The sequence below is a fragment of the Hoplias malabaricus genome, chromosome 8 (assembly GCF_029633855.1).
Source record: "Hoplias malabaricus isolate fHopMal1 chromosome 8, fHopMal1.hap1, whole genome shotgun sequence".
Classification (NCBI taxonomy): domain Eukaryota; kingdom Metazoa; phylum Chordata; class Actinopteri; order Characiformes; family Erythrinidae; genus Hoplias; species Hoplias malabaricus.
Window position 1 is genome coordinate 40,159,575 of NC_089807.1, and position 17,280 is coordinate 40,176,854.

The window sequence follows — 17,280 nt, forward strand, 5'->3', positions numbered from 1 at the left end:
CAGGTGTTACTCCTCTGTTTAGTGATTCTCTGTCTTCAGTTATTGCTTTTATAGCAAACCTAACTTAGATACAGCAGTTCTACTCCTGCTTCTGTTATGATTGATATGGGCTGTCACTGTTGTAGTTAAATATTGTGACAGTCAAATAATCACACACACACACTCACACTCACACTCACACTCACACTCACACTCTCTCTCTCTCTCTCTCTCTCTCTCTCTCACTCTCTTTACCCAATAACTGAGTCAGCCTTCCTGATTTCCTTATCCACCTTTGACCCAGTTCGCAGACTCATGCTGACTGTGCTGACTGTTTCCTGTTTTGGAGTGTTCTTACATATTGGCCCTTTGTAATATGAAAACAAGCACAAATTAAGGTGAAGTCTTGAGTGTATTTACTGGAGAGTATTGCTGCTGGTCTTAATGTAGCAATTCATCTTTACAAGCAATGGCATTATGTGAGCGTGTGTGTGTGTGTGTGTGTGTGTGATTATTGGAATCCAGTGCAGAAGACCTTGTTGTAAAAATTAATCTGAGCTGTGGTGAGGATATTAACTTCCTGTTTATGGCACATTAGTATATGGGAGGGGGGAAACTTTTCAAGATGGGTGGTGACCATGGCGGCCATTTTGATGTCGGCCATTTTGGATCCAAATTTTGTTTTTTCAATGGGAAGAGGGTCATGTGACACATCAAACTTATTGGGAATTTCACAAAAAAAACAAAAAGTGCTTGGTTTTAACACAACTTTATTCATTCATGAGTTATTTACAAGTTTCTGATCACTTATAAAATGTGTTCAAAGTGCTGCCCATTGTGTTGCATTGTCAATGCAACCCTCTTCTCCCACTCTTCACACACTGAAAAAGAAATGCTAGCACAGGCTTCCAGTATCTAACCATTGTTTTTCTTGTGAAATTCCCAATGAGTTTGATGTGTCACATGACCCTCTTCCCATTGAAAAAACAAAAGTTGGATCCAAAATGGCTGACTTCAAAATGGCCACCATGGTCACCACACATCTTGAAAAGTTTCCCCCCTCCCATATACTAATGGGCCACAAACAGGAAGTTAATATCACCAACCATTCCCATTTTATTAAGGTGTATCCATATAAATGGCCCACCCTGTACAATTATTTGTCATTGAAAAACTCCCATCTGTGGCAGTGAACACGCATACACACACACCCTAGTGCACTAGGGGCTGTGAACACACAGCCACCCCTGGTGCCCGGGGAGCAGTTGTAAGCTCAGTGCCTTGTTCAAGGGAACCTCAGCTGTGGACTGAAGGAGGAGGACAGTGCTGTTCCTTCACTCCCACCGCCTCCAATTTCCCTGTCGCCCGTGGGAACTGAACCAGCGACCTTTCATTTCTAAAAGCCTACCATGATGTATGACGTATTTGTGCTCTTGAGAAACAGAAAGTTTAGGTGATGCTGATCTACAGCGTTGCTCTACAGAGTGTGTGTTGTATTCATATTACTCATCTCTTTCTTCTTCATACTACACACGGGGCAGTGGGATTTACTCCCATTTTATAGGTTTTTAACAGATAAAATATTAAATCTGTACAGGCTAAGTAACATAACGTAATAACAAAACTCAAAGTGTGTGTGGCTTAAAGCAGACAGGAATGTGAAGAGCTGGACGTGAGGGAATTTACTTCCAGTAAGTGATTACACACTAATCATGAAGTACTAATACAGATGATGAACTCTGCTGGGAAAGCACAAAAATCTGCAAGGGCACTGTGCCCCAAGAGCAAGGTTGCGAAACTGGACTATCAATCAGCCGTCTAGATTGGGTAACACTAGTTACTGTGGCATTGAAATTCAGTATTAGAGGACACCAAACTCAGCAACAGATCACGATTGACCTAGATAGATTATCTCTAGACTGGTTTATATTGTCATATACACTTTTACAGTAATACCTTTGGATGCAGCATCACTGACAGCCTGTTAATTACCACCTGACATTTTTTTTGTTGTTGTTTTCCTTTTTTTTTGTAACAGAATCCAGCGAGGATGTCTTCTGTAAAGACGTACGTCAGCTACTACTGCAGTTGCCAGATGTTCACTACAGCGTGTTGCGCTACCTGTGCCATTTCCTCACCCAGGTGGAACAGCAGCAGCACCACAACCGCATGACTGCACTGAACCTGGCAACCGTGTTTGGGCCCAATGTTTTCCAGTGAGTTCAGAGACATGGCTGAGTAACTGCACACCAGGACGATAGACTGGGACCAATTTTCTTGAATAAACTAGTCAGGATCCAGATCTGCTTTCTATGAGTCATGTTGTTTTGGTTGCCAGATTCTACAGAAGGTGACTCATGTTCATGTGATGAAGGGATTTGCCAGGTTTGGGCAGCACGTATGAATGAACTGAACGTACACATAGCACATTCATTCATAATTCAGAGTCTGGTGATGCCTGAGTAAAAATATTTACCCTAGCTGGGTTAATTTCAGGTGTATTTCAGAAGCACATCCTCGTGAGGGTAAACTGAATCAAAAAGAGTTAGAAGGTGCTTCATGTGTGTGTTCCTTTTGTGTTCTTCCATGCCTTAGATTGCTGAACATCATGTTCCCACAGCTTTTGGTCTACACCAGTAAACATCGTGTGTCTCTCATTAGTTCTGTATTCCTGGGAGGACCTCCCTTGTCACTAAGTGTCTCTAGTTAGTGTTCTTCAAATAGCAGGCAGGTCTTTCTCTGTGAGCCACAGGGATATAAATAGAATACTCAGTTTCTGTTGAATGTTTATTACCATCTGGTGGTGTAGTCCAGGTCCTGTGTACATTAAAGTGCCTTGACGCATTGATCTGAAATCAGCTCAGTGTTTTAAAAGAACATTAGATGCTTTATTTGGCTACGTTTTAGAGATAAAGGGTAATAAACAGGAATAATCATAGTAGGTTTCCTTGCACAGTCCAAAAACACACGTTGGTAGGTGGACTGGCTACTAAAAATGTGTATAAGTGAATATGTGAGTGTGTGTCGCCCTGCGAAGGACTGGCGCCCCCTCCAGGTTGGGATCCTGCCTTGCGTCCGGTGATTCCGGGTAGAGTCTGGACCCACCGCGACCCTGAACTAGATAAGCGGTTGCAGACAGTGAATGAATGAATGAATGAATGAATAGCAGGCTCACTTTTTTGAAGGTTGAGCTTGTGAAATAGTGCAGTACACTGATAGCTCCAGATATTTGTTTTAATTATTTAGAAAGAGTAAGTAGGGTTAACAAAGCCTTTTTATGTCTGATAACAGTTTAAATTCTTTCTCGTACCGGTTTCATTCTATTGGTCATTGGTTACTAAGTAAAATAATCACTTTAAACTTTAAAACAACAATATTACTAACATGAATTTGAATGTGGAGGCCTCCAAAATATTTGGACTTTCACTATTTTAGCCGTTAGTTAAAGTTGAATAAATTTCGGTTTTAAACCATTGAGGTTTTTGACATTTTTAAAATGTCATTGAGTTACTTTTCAATAATATTTATCTTGGCATAATCACTGAAACATGTATCACTTCCATTACTCATAACCTGAGGCTGTTGAATCTGGTTGAATCAGGCTGGAGATGAGGGTGCGTTCAGTAAAACACTGAGCTGCTTGATCTAGATCATGTCTGTAATGGTATCCACAGTGTTCTATTGCTAAAATCTCTCTGTACTGTTTATCATTAAGAATTTCTGAAAAGAAATCACTAGTTATCAGTTATTATACTGGTCCCAGACCTGCAGGTATCATTTTGGTGTCTGGAGGCCGTGATATTTTCAGACTCACAGATATTATGACCTCTATAAGCATTGTGTGGCCATAAGGAGTCCCAGTAAACCGTGATATTTTGCCTCGTGCTCCCCATCTGTCCAGCACTTATGACACTAAGCTGACACAGTCATTATCGGTCAGGGACTACACTGCTTTACAGGTCACGTTGCGTAAGTCAGTCTGTCAACACACCTCCAAATAGTGCACCTTTTTCACAAGCCTTGTTAGTCACTGCAAATTCCCCTCATTTGCTCGGACATCCAAAATGACATGTAGCTACAAAAGTGGGTGGGAGAAGTTTATTGTTTTAATTAAATGAACTCAGTACTCTGTTCCCATTCAGTAAGTCAAGCAGGTGTTGATGGCTGCAGCGCAGACGTAGCTCTAAAATAAACACAACGCCGTCATCCTTTACAGAAAAACACCCATTTCACATTTTGCTTGGCAGAAGCACAACAGAAGCGGAGACTGCTAATTTGAGTAATTACAGGGAGCACAAGCGCCATCCCATCACTCTCCTAAAAACAATCTTCAATTAAAACCTCTATAGAAACAAACAGCAGTTAGCCTACTGTAGTGTAGCATGCCCTTTGGTGTGTTAGGTCATTATACATTATCTATGTTGCTGGTTTAGGGATGTTTTATACTCAGTAACATTGTTATCTTTGAAATGATTAATTCCAAACTCAATTAAAAACTTTATTAAATACTTCACTGCTAATAAGGATATGAAAATGTATTATTTTCAGGGATAGTACCACTCCAGTGCTGCAGGTGGCAGTGCTCCAGCACTATTCACCTCATTTAAAACCCAAAATGACTGAAAGTGATGTTTACAAATGGAGAATGGCAATAAAAACTGCACTGAGTGGTAGTGAAGTCTTTTTGTTGCTCTAAACCCAAGCCCTCAACAGTAGAGTATTTGAATATAACACACAGTTGAAACGTGTTCCACTGACAGAACCATTTGACTGACTTGTTTTGTGTTTCTTCTTCAGTGTGTCCCCAGGTTTTGAAGGCATTCAGGAGCAAAACATCTGTAATAAAATCATGGCCAAGCTCATTCAGAACTACAGCATCATTTTTGAGCCAGAGAGAGAGGAAGTGCAGCCCAAAAACAAGCCTTCGAACATCATAGTGGTCAGAGTAAGTGCTGACAGTTTAAATTTCTTATTTGTTATTACATTGATCAATTCATTTTGAAGGAACTGCTTGTGGTTTGTGGCCAAAGATTTCTCAAATTTTAAATCATTCGCTGTCTTTTCTAATTTGTCTTTTTTTTGACAACAATATCTTAATTTGTTCTCACAATTTATAAATCATTCTATTGTGAAAATTAATTATGAAGGTGTGTCCTATTTTCAATTAAAGGTTAAGCAGCAGCGATATGAAAGTGTCAAACAAATAAATACAGTGGAGTTTGAGTTCCTAACTTGTGTTTATTGATAGTCAGAAAACATGTTATTTCTTACTAATTCAAGGAATAAGGTTTAAAAGACCGTTGGTCCCACCCCCCCCCCCACGGTGTTGGGAAACTCTAATAGGCGTCTTGCCTGTGACGTAGATGGTGGACAACAACTCTAGAAGCTGCACTTAATTTAATGCAAAATGACGAAAAGGTGTGTTGTTTTTGGCTGCAATCATTCAATGTACAGTGGGACATCTGTGAACAAATGGCCCAAAGATCCCAAAATATCCAGAAAATGGACTAAATTTGTCAACTTTAAACGGACACTTTGGAAAGGACCATCCTCTCACTCCGTTATCTGTAGCTCATTTCACTGGCGCTTTTCCAACAATATGGGCATGTAAGGACACCAACGAAAGGTGTTCAAGAGCCTCTGTAACATGGAGGTAAACAGGGTAAGGACACTCACTTCGCCTGTTTTAGTTGGTGTTAGTTAACGTTAGCTTGACTCGCTAAACTCGGTGTCTCAGATTATACTCGGCTACGTAGCTGCATTACGGAGGTTTATAGTGTCGGATGAATTCGAGTTCGACTTCGATCACATTTACAAGAATAACGGTACCTCTACATTTGAGTTTAGCTTATTGCTAGGCTATTGTCATGAATAATGTTGGTTATTTAACTAGATACTGTCATAACAGTCAGTCATAACGGTGTTTTACCGCGGCGTTGTTCGGCTGTTGTCCACCAGTGACGTCAGGGTCGCGTTCGAGAATTTCCGTAGCGAGCTCGGGTTTTTCCGTCAGTTTAATAAAATTGTCAGTTTTAAAGCAAATTAAGCTGCTATTTTCATTTTAATTCATACTTATATCTGTCAGTAACGGAAATAATGTGAAATATTCATGGAGGTCCATTAAGTGGTGCTTAGCCTTTAAGAAAAATGCTAAATAAATTTTTAAAAAATACAAAAATATTTTTTCATATGCACCCTTTGTACTAAGTGACCATGCCGGTAGTGAAACAACATGTGCTTTTCTTCTGCTGACGCAAACAAAGATGATGTAGGCACTGTTTGGGTAAACGGCATTAATGAGGGCACTAGTAAACAATGGACATCATGAACAAATGCACTAAAGGCCGAATGTGTGTTTGCCAACTTAAAATGCAGTCTTATAAGATTATGTGTGCAATATTACGGTTATAAGCAGACAATCAAGAATGCAGTATATGGAATTATTTACGTGGCTGTATGTTATGTAGAAAATGTGTGTGTGTGAGTGTGTGTGTATAGTCACAGTAGTTTGATTGCCCCTAAACAATGTTTGTTTTTGGTGTTTATTTTATTTGGAAATAAACACACAACCTGTACAGAGAACACAAATTCAGTTTATTTGCAGAAATTAACAAATTGTAAAAAATAAAATATACCCCCATATAAAACCTAACGTATCCCATGTGACAGTGTTATGATGCTGATTGTTGTATCTATAGTATCTGTCTAAAAAAAGGAACAATGTAAATATTTCCTTTTCTGTAACGCATTGAAAGCATGTGTAATGGAGCCCGCTGCCGGAGAAACATGTTAATCTATGGAAACACATCATCAGATCACCTTACACCTCTCAAGTTAAACAACCACACATGACCTTTACCCATACCAGCACCTTCCACCGCCCTTAAACATGAGAAAGACAGCATGGGCTTCTGATGTTTTACACCTGAGCGTTCCACGGTGAGACCACATGACCCATAAAATATCTCAATAAATGTTTTTGATGTTTTATTCGCCTTTGGCCAAAACACAAGCAGTTCGCCCAGTGATTGTTGTGCAATAGACGTGTGGTTTTGAAAATGGACAAATATGGAAAATAACTTTAGTCATCATTAAAATTTGCAGTTAGTAGATTGTGCAATAATAGTAAGAAGCCTAGCCACAATACGAGCTGCTGCTGCTGAATTCATATCATATACATTTAAAGCTCATGCTCTTATTCACTGTAGGTTAAGTACAATAATATTATCACTGCCCTGAAGCGTGGTCAAGATATTTGGTGTATGTCCAAAAGAACAAACTCACAGATACAAGCGGCCGAAATGACTTTTCTCCGTCACGTTGAAGGGAACCCTCTCCGGGATCAGGTGAGGAGCTCAGCGATCTGAGAGGAACTCAGAGTAGAAACCCCTGCTCCTCTGCTGTAAGAGGAGCCGATTGAGGTGGTTTGGGCCTCTCACTGGAGGTATAGCAGGCACAGCTAAATGGGAGGAGGCCCGGGATGGACCCAGGTCACGCTGAAGGGATTTCTTTTGCACAGACTTTTGCCATTGCATAATTCACTGCGCTTTAAATAAATGTAGTATAAGTATAGCTCATTCTAAAGCTTAGGGTCAGTACCAGAAAGAAGAGTATAAGCGTGGTGTTTATAGGTTTAAATATGAACAAGACGTCTCTGTAAGTGTCATGCCGGCGGAATGGAGAAGTCTGATTTGCTCGGAGGCGTTCTGAAAGGTGAAGCTGTTTGTGTTTGATGTGCTCAGGTGACAGGTGAGCCCATGTGAACTCTTTTTGCTTATTGTCCTGTTCTCAGGAGGCCCACATGGATATGGATCCTCGCTCTCCTTCTCCAAACAGACACACTGCACTTCCCAGAAAGAAGAAGGTACACGCGTTTATTTATTTATTTATTTATTTTATGCTGTTTGTGTTCTATTCACCATCATGCATAATGTTAATGGGGGTTTGTGTTTACGGCAAAAGTTTGTTCTTGGTATTAGGGGTGGGCGATATTGCCATAAAATAATATCATGATATTTGAGGGTATTATGACAATAATGATATTTTTGGGGATACCACTGTACTTCACTGTGTCTAATTTACTACGCATGTAAAGAACGTAGGCCATATTATGGGAAACTGCCTGCCATCATTGTGTAAACAAGTCAGAATATCACTATTATTGCAATATAGTTTTTTATATCGTTTTAAAAATCCTGAAATATGATATGGCTCGGCCCTTCGTGGTATTACAATTACTTTGATGTAATATTCTTAATGGTTAATGTCTTTAATGATGGGGCGGCACGGTGGCGCAGCAGGTAGTGTGTCGCAGTCACCCAGCTCCAGGGACCTGGAGGTTGTGGGTTCGAGTCCCGCTCCGGGTGACTGTGAGGAGTGTGGTGTGTTCTCTTTGTGTCTGCGTGGGTTTCCTCCTGGTGACTGTCTGTGAGGAGTTTGGTGTGTTCTCCCTGTGTCTGCGTGGGTTTCCTCCGGGTGACTGTCTGTGAGAAGTGTCGTGTGTTCTCCCTGTGTCTGTGTGGGTTTCCTCCGGGTGACTGTCTGTGAGAAGTGTCGTGTGTTCTCCCTGTGTCTGTGTGGGTTTCCTCCGGGTGTCTGTGAGAAGTGTGGTGTGTTCTCCCTGTGTCTGTGTGGGTTTCCTCCGGGTGACTGTCTGTGAGGAGTGTGGTGTGTTCTCCCTGTGTCTGTGTGGGTTTCCTCCGGGTGACTGTCTGTGAGAAGTGTCGTGTGTTCTCCCTGTGTCTGTGTGGGTTTCCTCCGGGTGTCTGTGAGAAGTGTGGTGTGTTCTCCCTGTGTCTGTGTGGGTTTCCTCCGGGTGACTGTCTGTGAGAAGTGTCGTGTGTTCTCCCTGTGTCTGTGTGGGTTTCCTCCGGGTGACTGTGAGGAGTGTGGTGTGTTCTCCCTGTGTCTGCGTGGGTTTCCTCCGGGTGCTCCGGTTTCCTCCCACAGTCCCCAAGAGTCGGTAGGTGTGAGTGTGTGAGTGAATGTGTAAGTGTGTGTGTGTGTGTTGCCCTGTGAAGAACTGATGCCCATTCCAGGGTGTATTCCCACCTTGCATCCAATGATTCCAGGTAGGCTCTGGACCCACCGCGACCCTGAACTGGATAAGGGTTACAGATAATGAATGAATAAACAAAATAGATTTAAAAGTTGTTTATGTCTGAAAAACTACTGGACATACACTTCAGATTCTTGTATAAAAGAAAATAATTCACATGCAGATCTCTTGCAGTCATTTTTATGATGCCCACTTAATGTCATGTCTTTGGTTATAGTTGGTTACACATGACACATTTTAAAAAATCTAGTAAAAATCTGTTTAGTTCAAATAATCTTTGTAAAAGTATATTTAAAGTGTTGGCCGTTTTAACAGGTTTGGTTAATTACTTTAAATAAAATAATGCTTTGTAGAATAACGAGACATGTGACAATAATAAAGTAAATTGATATATGAAGAAAAATAAATGACTTTTACCTTGTCATTGACCCTGCTGTTTACATTAAAAAAATAAACAGCAGTGATAATTCATCTAAAAGTACTGGAGAGTAATCTGGAGTACTGGAGATCACAGGTAAACACTGTGTGATCATTTTAGGTAGACTCAGCTAAATCACCCAGCTCTGACCTCTTGGCCTTGATCCTGATCTCTGCTTGTTCAGCACATGAGTGAGAGGGCTCCTTTCGCATGTGATACCTGGGTTGTGTTTATGTTCTCAGCACAATTCAGAGAGGATACAAACTGTTTTATTGTGGACCGCAGAATGTATTATAATTTTTTTTTTTGCATCTTATCTATATTATATTCCCAGTCATAATATTAAACTGTGGGCAGCTCAGTGGCGCAGCAGGTAGTGTCGCAGTCACACAGCTCCAGGGGCCTGGAGGTTGTGGGTTCGATTCCCGCTCCGGGTGACTGTCTGTGAGGAGTGTGGTGTGTTCTCCCTGCGTCTGCGTGGGTTTCCTCCGGGTGACTGTCTGTGAGGAGTGCGTGGGTTTCCTCCGGGTGCTCCGGTTTCCTCCCACAGTCCAAAAACACACGTTGGTAGGTGGATTGGCGACTCAAAAGTGTCCATAGGTGTGAGTTTGTGAGTGAATGTGTGAGTGTGTGCGTTGCCCTGTGAAGGACTGGCGCCCCCTCCAGGGTGTATTCCCACCTTGCGCCCAATGATTCCAGGTAGGCTCTGGACCCCCCGTGACGCTGAACTAGATAAGTGCTGGATAATAAATGAATGAACGAATGTTAAATTTCACTATCAGAATAGTATATGTTCAAAATGATCCAGTAGCAGTGAAACTGTATTTTCTGAAGTGATGGAGCTCTAGCCGCTATCTTTAGGATGAGTTGGAATGTCATTTGTGATTTGGAGCTAACCATCCATCATTGTTGTTAATGCAGCAAATGGTGGATAACCCCCAAATTTAAATCTTACCATCTCTAAAGAGACTTGGGATGTACTGGTGCACAGAGATGTTTATATGTAATGAAGCACATCTAAACAGGGCTGTAGTTTTGCATTGTCTGTATAGTCCACAAATGAGAATATGTCTATATCCTTGAAGCAAAATGATGCGCCGCAACACGTGCAAAGGGCCACACTTCTGAAATAAAATCTAAAGGCTGACTGAGAGATATAAGGCCAGTTTTTATGATGTAAAAAATGTGTACGTGTTCTGCACCACATGGCTGAGCAGCTGGAGATGGGCTAGGCCTTGTGATTGTGTAAATTCCCTGTATGAAACCCTTTGAACTATGGCCTACTAGGGTGTCCCAACATGATATTTTCCTAGCAGCCACTGTGCTACTACTGATTCCTGTCATTTTTAGAAATAACAAACCTGGAGTTTCTTCCTCCAGCTTTTTTAGTTTGCCTTCTGTTCGCTGCTAAATCTGATGCTTATTTTTTTCATTGGTGGTGAAGCCTATTGTGATAACAAGGTCCAGTTTTTTGAGTAGTTTTATTGGCTTGTGTGTCTCCTAGTAATCATGGCTTGATGGCTTTACTGTTTTGTCAAGGCCGCACGGCGCGATGAAGGGGAAAGCAAAGACTCGGCAAGAGAAAAAGAGCTGAACCTTGAAAATGGTGCCATCACGCCAAGAAAGAAGAAGGTAAGCGTTACCTACATTTTCACGGTTAATTATAAATATGAAAGATACAGCTACACAGTATTGCAGTGCCTTGTCTCTATTTTAGCCAGTGAAAGCTCAGTTTTTGTTTACATCCCTGCCCCCCCATGAACACATCACATGACTTTATTTTGATGCTGTTCTCAGGAGAGGGGGAAAAACAGAATTCTGCCAGTTTCCAACCTTTTCAACCACCCTTTTCCAGTTCCTGTAAGTCCAAGTTCAGGAAGGTCTTGGTAGACACCATCTTATGCAATGTTTTCTTATAGCGTTTGAAACCCAAAGCTTAAATAACTGTTTGCTTAGACTGGTGGTGTTCAGTGCTTCTTGCTGAGCCAGCCCAGATAAGTGGCGTAGGAATGCGCTGCAGCACCTGAGGGCCGATGTAGTGGGCCGATTGAGAAATGCTGATGGAAAAAACCGGAGAAGATGGCGGTGAAAAATAAGCCCAGCTCCAGCTGAGGAGATGTTTGCCATCACTAAAGGGGTCATTGAAATCACTCGGCCTAACACGTAGCATAACTGGAACCGGCTTACTTGGATTACACTTTATTTTAGGTTCTTCACAAAAGAGAGGATTCATACATTTGGGTTTCCTGTTTGCCTTGGCTGTGCTAGTGTATCTCTAATGGGACGTCCAGTTTTTGTGTTTTGTTTTAAGTGTGAGAAACCTATAAACCACAATCTTACCAATTCTCGTCATCATTATTACTGGGTAATACACAGTCACTGTCTGGAACTTCATCATTATCTGCCGCTTCCTGGCACTTGGCGTTTAGGGTTTTAAGACTTGTTTCCTTTTGCCGTTTCTCCAGAATATGCCCAATGCCATGCATCTGCGAGAGGGCTCTAAAGCCCCCAGAAGTGGGCTACAGGCCAGTGGAACTATGCTCTCCTAAACAATGGGGCACCATCCACTACCTTTGGGATAAGTCGGAGCAGCATTTCTGATCCGGAACTAATAATCCAACGTTTGTACCTGACCTCACTGCCTATTTGCATTCGCACATGGAAACTACACACACAAACTTACCCTGACTCAGTGCCTTGACGTCCTTGTGGTTCTCAAGAACCTTGAACTGCCATTCATGCGTGTAAGAGGATTTCAGCACAACTCTCAATTCTCTGAATTACCAGAAATGACCAAATCTATAAAGCCACTCAAATTGCTGGGCTCTATTTATTTAAGTATTTATTATTATTATTAATTTTTTTCCTGAATGTTTTCCTCAGGCACTTGATTTATTGTCAAAAGGAAATGAGATGAAATAGACTTTAATTGATGTAATTTAGTTAGATTTATCTTTTATTGTTCCTTTAATCTTGATAATGGAGTACAAAGCTATAAAATTTGAGGGAGTGTTGCCATAAAAGTCACAACTTGGTGGTGTTATTATTGATAATGCTAATGTTATTTACAGAAAATCAGCCAAAAGAGGCATTAAGGCTCAGAGTCTCTATTTTTCTAGGGTTCCTTTTCCTCATGAGATTGCTCAGAACCTGGCAGTGGGTGGTGGGACTTTATAGGAAACTGTAAAAGTTGCAGAGTTGTTGGAGAAAGCTTTACAGCTAATTTTACCAGGGAAAGAGGAAAGACACGGGTCACAATGAGTGGAGGTGTGTGTGTGTGTGTGTGTGAATGGGCCAGGCTTTACCTTCACTTTCAGTAAAGATGTTCATGGAGATCAGGTGAGCAATGTGGGAATAACACTGTTCGATATACTGTAAATTAAAATATATTGATACTTTGGAGGCGGCACAGTGGCGCAGCAGGTAGTGTCGCAGTCACACAGCTCCAGGGGACTGGAGGTTGTGGGTTCGATTCCCGCTCCGGGTGACTGTCTGTGAGGAGTTTGGTGTGTTCTCCCTGTGTCCGCGTGGGTTTCCTCCGGGTGACTGTCTGTGAGGAGTGTGGTGTGTTCTCCCTGTGTCTGCGTGGGTTTCCTCCCGGTGACTGTCTGTGAGGAGTGTGGTGTGTTCTCTCTGTGTCTGCGTGGGTTTCCTCCGGGTGACTGTCTGTGAGGAGTAGGTGTGTTCTCCATGGGTTTCCTCCGGGTGACTGTCTGTGAGGAGTGTGGTGTGTTCTCCCAGTGTCTGAGTGGGTTTCCTCCGGGTGACTGTCTGTGAGGAGTGTGGTGTGTTCTCCCTGTGTCTGAGTGGGTTTCCTCCGGGTGACTGTCTGTGAGGAGTGTGGTGTGTTCTCCCTGTGTCTGCGTGGGTTTCCTCCGGGTGACTGTCTGTGAGGAGTGTGGTGTGTTCTCCCTGTGTCTGCGTGCTCCGGTTTCCTCCCACAGTCCAAAAACACATGTTGGTAGGTGGATAGGCGACTCCAAAGTGTCTGTAGGTGTGTGTGTGTGAATGAATGTGTGGGTGTGTGTGTTGCCTTGTGAAGGACTGGCGCCCCCTCCAGGGTGCATTCCCGCCTTGCGCCCAATGATTCCAGGTAGGCTCTGGACCTACCGCGACCCTGAACTGGATAAGATAATGGATGGATGGATGATACTTTGGACAGAGATTTGTATGACTTCTATTACTGTTAACATTGTCCAGGAGTTGACTCTTCCTAGGTCAGTTGGGAAATAGGAAGTAATAGGCAAGGGCTGATTTTGCTGTGTAATGCTGTCTCATAAATGCCAGAGCTCCTTGTGTGGCTTTGTTAACACAGGGTGACTCAGGTTAAAAAATGGCTAGGGTTTTGATTCAGTGTTTTTGGGGAACAGCGTGGAGCTGTGTAGTATATAAAGGTTATAAAGGCTGCTCTGTAATTGGTCTGTTAAAAATAGATAGACATTACGTGTTAAGGTGGTAGGTTGTGACACTGCCTTAAAACCAGAATGGATCTTTTTTTAGAGCCGTAAAGTCTGCGTTTACCTCTAAACTCCACTGACCTTCATTAATAATGACCTGCTTCCTGGCCTTGTTCATGGCAGTGGTCAATTCGCCGATGCATTTTTTGGCTAGTGATTGCATCATTAACACATTAACACATCAATGTCCACTGCCTACTCAATTACAGTGAAGTTAAACAGTCCCAGAGTGGCCATAATCAATACAATGCCTTTAATAGCTTTAAGCTGTTGAAGCCCTTACTTTCAGTGTAGAGATTTTGAGAGTGCGCCGGACTTAGTCTAGTTTCATCCGACTTTACCACAGCATTGTACGTTTTTCACTTATCCGCGTCTACCTTCCCAGATATCAGTGAAACTGTCCTCTGTCGTATGGTGTGGGGTTTGAAGCCTAATTGTTTGTAGTTGGCCCCTGCTCTTCCTCGATCAATGGTCTAAATTCAGACTGAAGGGCTGGAAAGTGACACAAATGGGCAGCTGCAGTGATCAAGCTAGCATCGCTCTCTCTTCATTTTTAATGCTGGTTATACAAAAGAAAGCTGTGCAGTTCTTCTCTCTTAGTTCTAGTAGTGTTTAAACCTTCATGCAGGTTTTGTGGAACTAGCATTGGCATTTTTGGGCTCCTTTCTTTTGCTCTTTGGGAGGGTTTTAAAGAGAGAGGGAATGAGGAGAGCTGAGTTTGACTTCGCTCTTGTTCGTGTGAGGTTTTTTACCTTTACCACGGTGTCTGGCGCCTGCCAATTGCAGCCTGTATCAGTTAGCAGGGTAAGAGAAACGTGAGCCAAGCCCTTTTTATCTGTTGTTTCCTTTTTCTTCTTCTGCCTTGTGGCACTTCCTTCCAGAGTAGGAATCCAGGGAGTGTGCATGTGTGGCCTGAAGTAATCTGAGCAAAGGGCCTACCATCTGATAGCCTGCTCTGGTAGTGCCCAGACTGCTCACATTTACTTGGCATTCTTTTAACACATGTTTGTGTGGTATGCTTCTCTCTCTCTCTCTCTCTCTCTCTGTCTCTCTCTCTCTCTCTCTCTCTCTCTCAGGTGAAGAAAGCCAAGGCCAAGGATATGCTTAGGTCAGTTCCTCAGCCTTCTCCATCCTCAGGATTTCCACTCTCCAAGCATTTACTCCAGCCTTCAGACAACAGGAGCTCTAGCCCAGGGGCCAAACCACACATTCACAGCCAGTCTGAGAGGATGGACCTGACCCCTCCTGACCCCAGCCCCAACAGGAGCATGGAAACTCTGAGCAGGTGGGTTCTGTTACAAACTCTTAACCCTTTACAGCCACTCAACCTGTTTTAGTCCTCAGTACAGAAACTTTCATGTATTTGTTGTTCTGTTAAGAAAGTGATGAAGTGGTGAAGATCATGAGCCATTGATTTTTGCACGTAGAGAATTAAGTGTTGAAAATATTAAATAGCAGGCAGCACAGTCCTGGGGTCCTGGGGTTGTGGGTTTGAGCCCCGCTCTGGGTGAGGAGCTTGGTGTGTTCTCCCCGTGTCTGTGTGGGTTTCCTCCGGGTGAATGTCTGTGAGGAGTGTGGTGTGTTCTCTCTGTGTCTGCGTGGGTTTCCTCCGGGTGACTGTCTGAGGAGTGTGGTGTGTTCTCCCTGTGTCTGTGTGGGTTTCCTCCGGGTGAATGTCTGTGAGGAGTGTGGTGTGTTCTCTCTGTGTCTGCGTGGGTTTCCTCCGGGTGACTGTCTGTGAGGAGTGTGGTGTGTTCTCCCTGTGTCTGCGTGGGTTTCCTCCGGGTGAATGTCTGTGAGGAGTGTGGTGTGTTCTCCCCGTGTCTGCGTGGGTTTCCTCCGGGTGACTGTCTGTGAGGAGCTTGGTGTGTTCTCTCTGTGTCTGCGTGGGTTTCCTGTGTTTGATCCTCCCACGGTCCAAAAACACACGTTGGTAGGCGGATTGGTGACTCAAAAGTGTCCATAAGTGTAAGTGTGTGTCGCCATGCGAAGGACGCTCTCTTCATGATGTGTTTTTTAATTCCTTGTATTATACTTAATAGTAATCTTATTATCAGTGCTGTGGTCCAGAAACAAAGAAAGCTATTCTTACTACCGTGGAAATAGGCCAAAGTTCAACAGACGCCACCTGACTGTTAAAGCAGCAGAGGGAAGCTGAATATGCCTACAGGTGTTCTTTGAGGTGGAAACATTCTCTGGCTGGAAATAGACTACAATTGCTGTTTCAGACTAGGCTCTCCTTTCACACATTCTGTTCTTTGGTGATATAGACAAGTGTGAAAACCTATCAGCAAAACAATTTAGCATGAAGGGCCTCCTGGATGGAACTGAGTTAGTGTGACCCTGTTTTCCCCTCCTTCTCCGGATAGTGTTGAAAACTATGACATGCACCCAGTTGCAGTTTAACTTATAAGAGGTACCGTACCGTGGCCAGCTGCATGCCATAGACACCCAGATTCCAGGCACACTTATTATAAGCACCTGAAAGCCAATCTGCCGTAGAGATCAGGTGTCTCCTGGAATAGCCGTGCTGAAGTCGCGGAGCTTGTTGTTGGGGCGAGGTTGGTTCTGCCACAGTGAGCAGTGTTATCCACTTAGCCTTTTTCACATTTGTGCTGCACCGAAGTAAATAAGTGATGGATTGAATTAACTTGATTTAAACATGTACAGTATTACCACATGAGGAAATCTTAAACCTAGTATTTCAGAACAACATGGTCATCTGGTGAACCATGGTTTGATAATGCACACAAAAACCATCTTTGGTTTTTAATGATTGTTTAACTTTGATCAAAAATATAGTATATTTTTATTTCTGTAACACATCTGTCAACAGCAAAAAGCTCAAAAGCTCAGGTTGGTGTCAGGTGGCTAAACACAGGACCAGAACAGCAGATGCCTATAAGAAGGTATTGCCTTAGGTTTATATAATATGATGTATATTCTATAAATATATACTACTATTTAGTGCAGTTTAGTGCAGACTAGGGATGGGCGATACGACCCTAAAATAATATCGCAAAATTTAAGTTTATTTTTTGTGGCAATAACGATAATCTTGGCGAAAGAAACACTGAAAACTAATTTTATTAATTTCAACAACACACTATTGCAACAAAATAAATGTTATATTAATATGAATTATATTAAATTAATAGTATATTTAGTTTAATTTTTCTTAATATTTAATTACATTTTATTTTTGTACAAATCTAACAATTTCAAACATTCAAAAGAAACAACAAACAAATTGGCATTTAAACATTTGCATATTTTGTAAACAACTGTAACTTACCAAGATTCAGACATTCATTCAATCATTCGTTCATTATCTGTAACCCTTATCCAGTTCAGGGTTGCGGTGGGTC

At 42.3% G+C, this 17,280-nt stretch overlaps 1 protein-coding gene and 1 long non-coding RNA gene across 12 annotated transcripts in view; one reads left to right on the top strand and one right to left on the bottom strand.

Annotated features, from left to right (window-relative positions):
- The window catches only part of LOC136705281 (uncharacterized), a 23,866-nt gene extending 16,484 nt beyond the window's left edge, over positions 1-7,382 (bottom strand). Inside the window, exon 1 of the long non-coding RNA XR_010804046.1 lies at positions 7,264-7,382. This is a non-coding gene — a long non-coding RNA (uncharacterized lncRNA). The remainder of the gene's footprint in view (positions 1-7,263) is intronic.
- The window catches only part of fam13a (family with sequence similarity 13 member A), a 77,547-nt gene that overhangs the window by 16,522 nt on the left and 43,745 nt on the right, over positions 1-17,280 (top strand). For all 11 annotated transcript variants that reach the window (XM_066678714.1, XM_066678719.1, XM_066678708.1 and 8 more), the window contains 5 exons: positions 2,018-2,195; positions 4,777-4,924; positions 7,772-7,843; positions 10,995-11,087; positions 14,989-15,197. In XM_066678714.1, the coding sequence (XP_066534811.1) occupies positions 2,018-2,195; positions 4,777-4,924; positions 7,772-7,843; positions 10,995-11,087; positions 14,989-15,197 (700 nt within the window). The remainder of the gene's footprint in view (positions 1-2,017; positions 2,196-4,776; positions 4,925-7,771; positions 7,844-10,994; positions 11,088-14,988; positions 15,198-17,280) is intronic.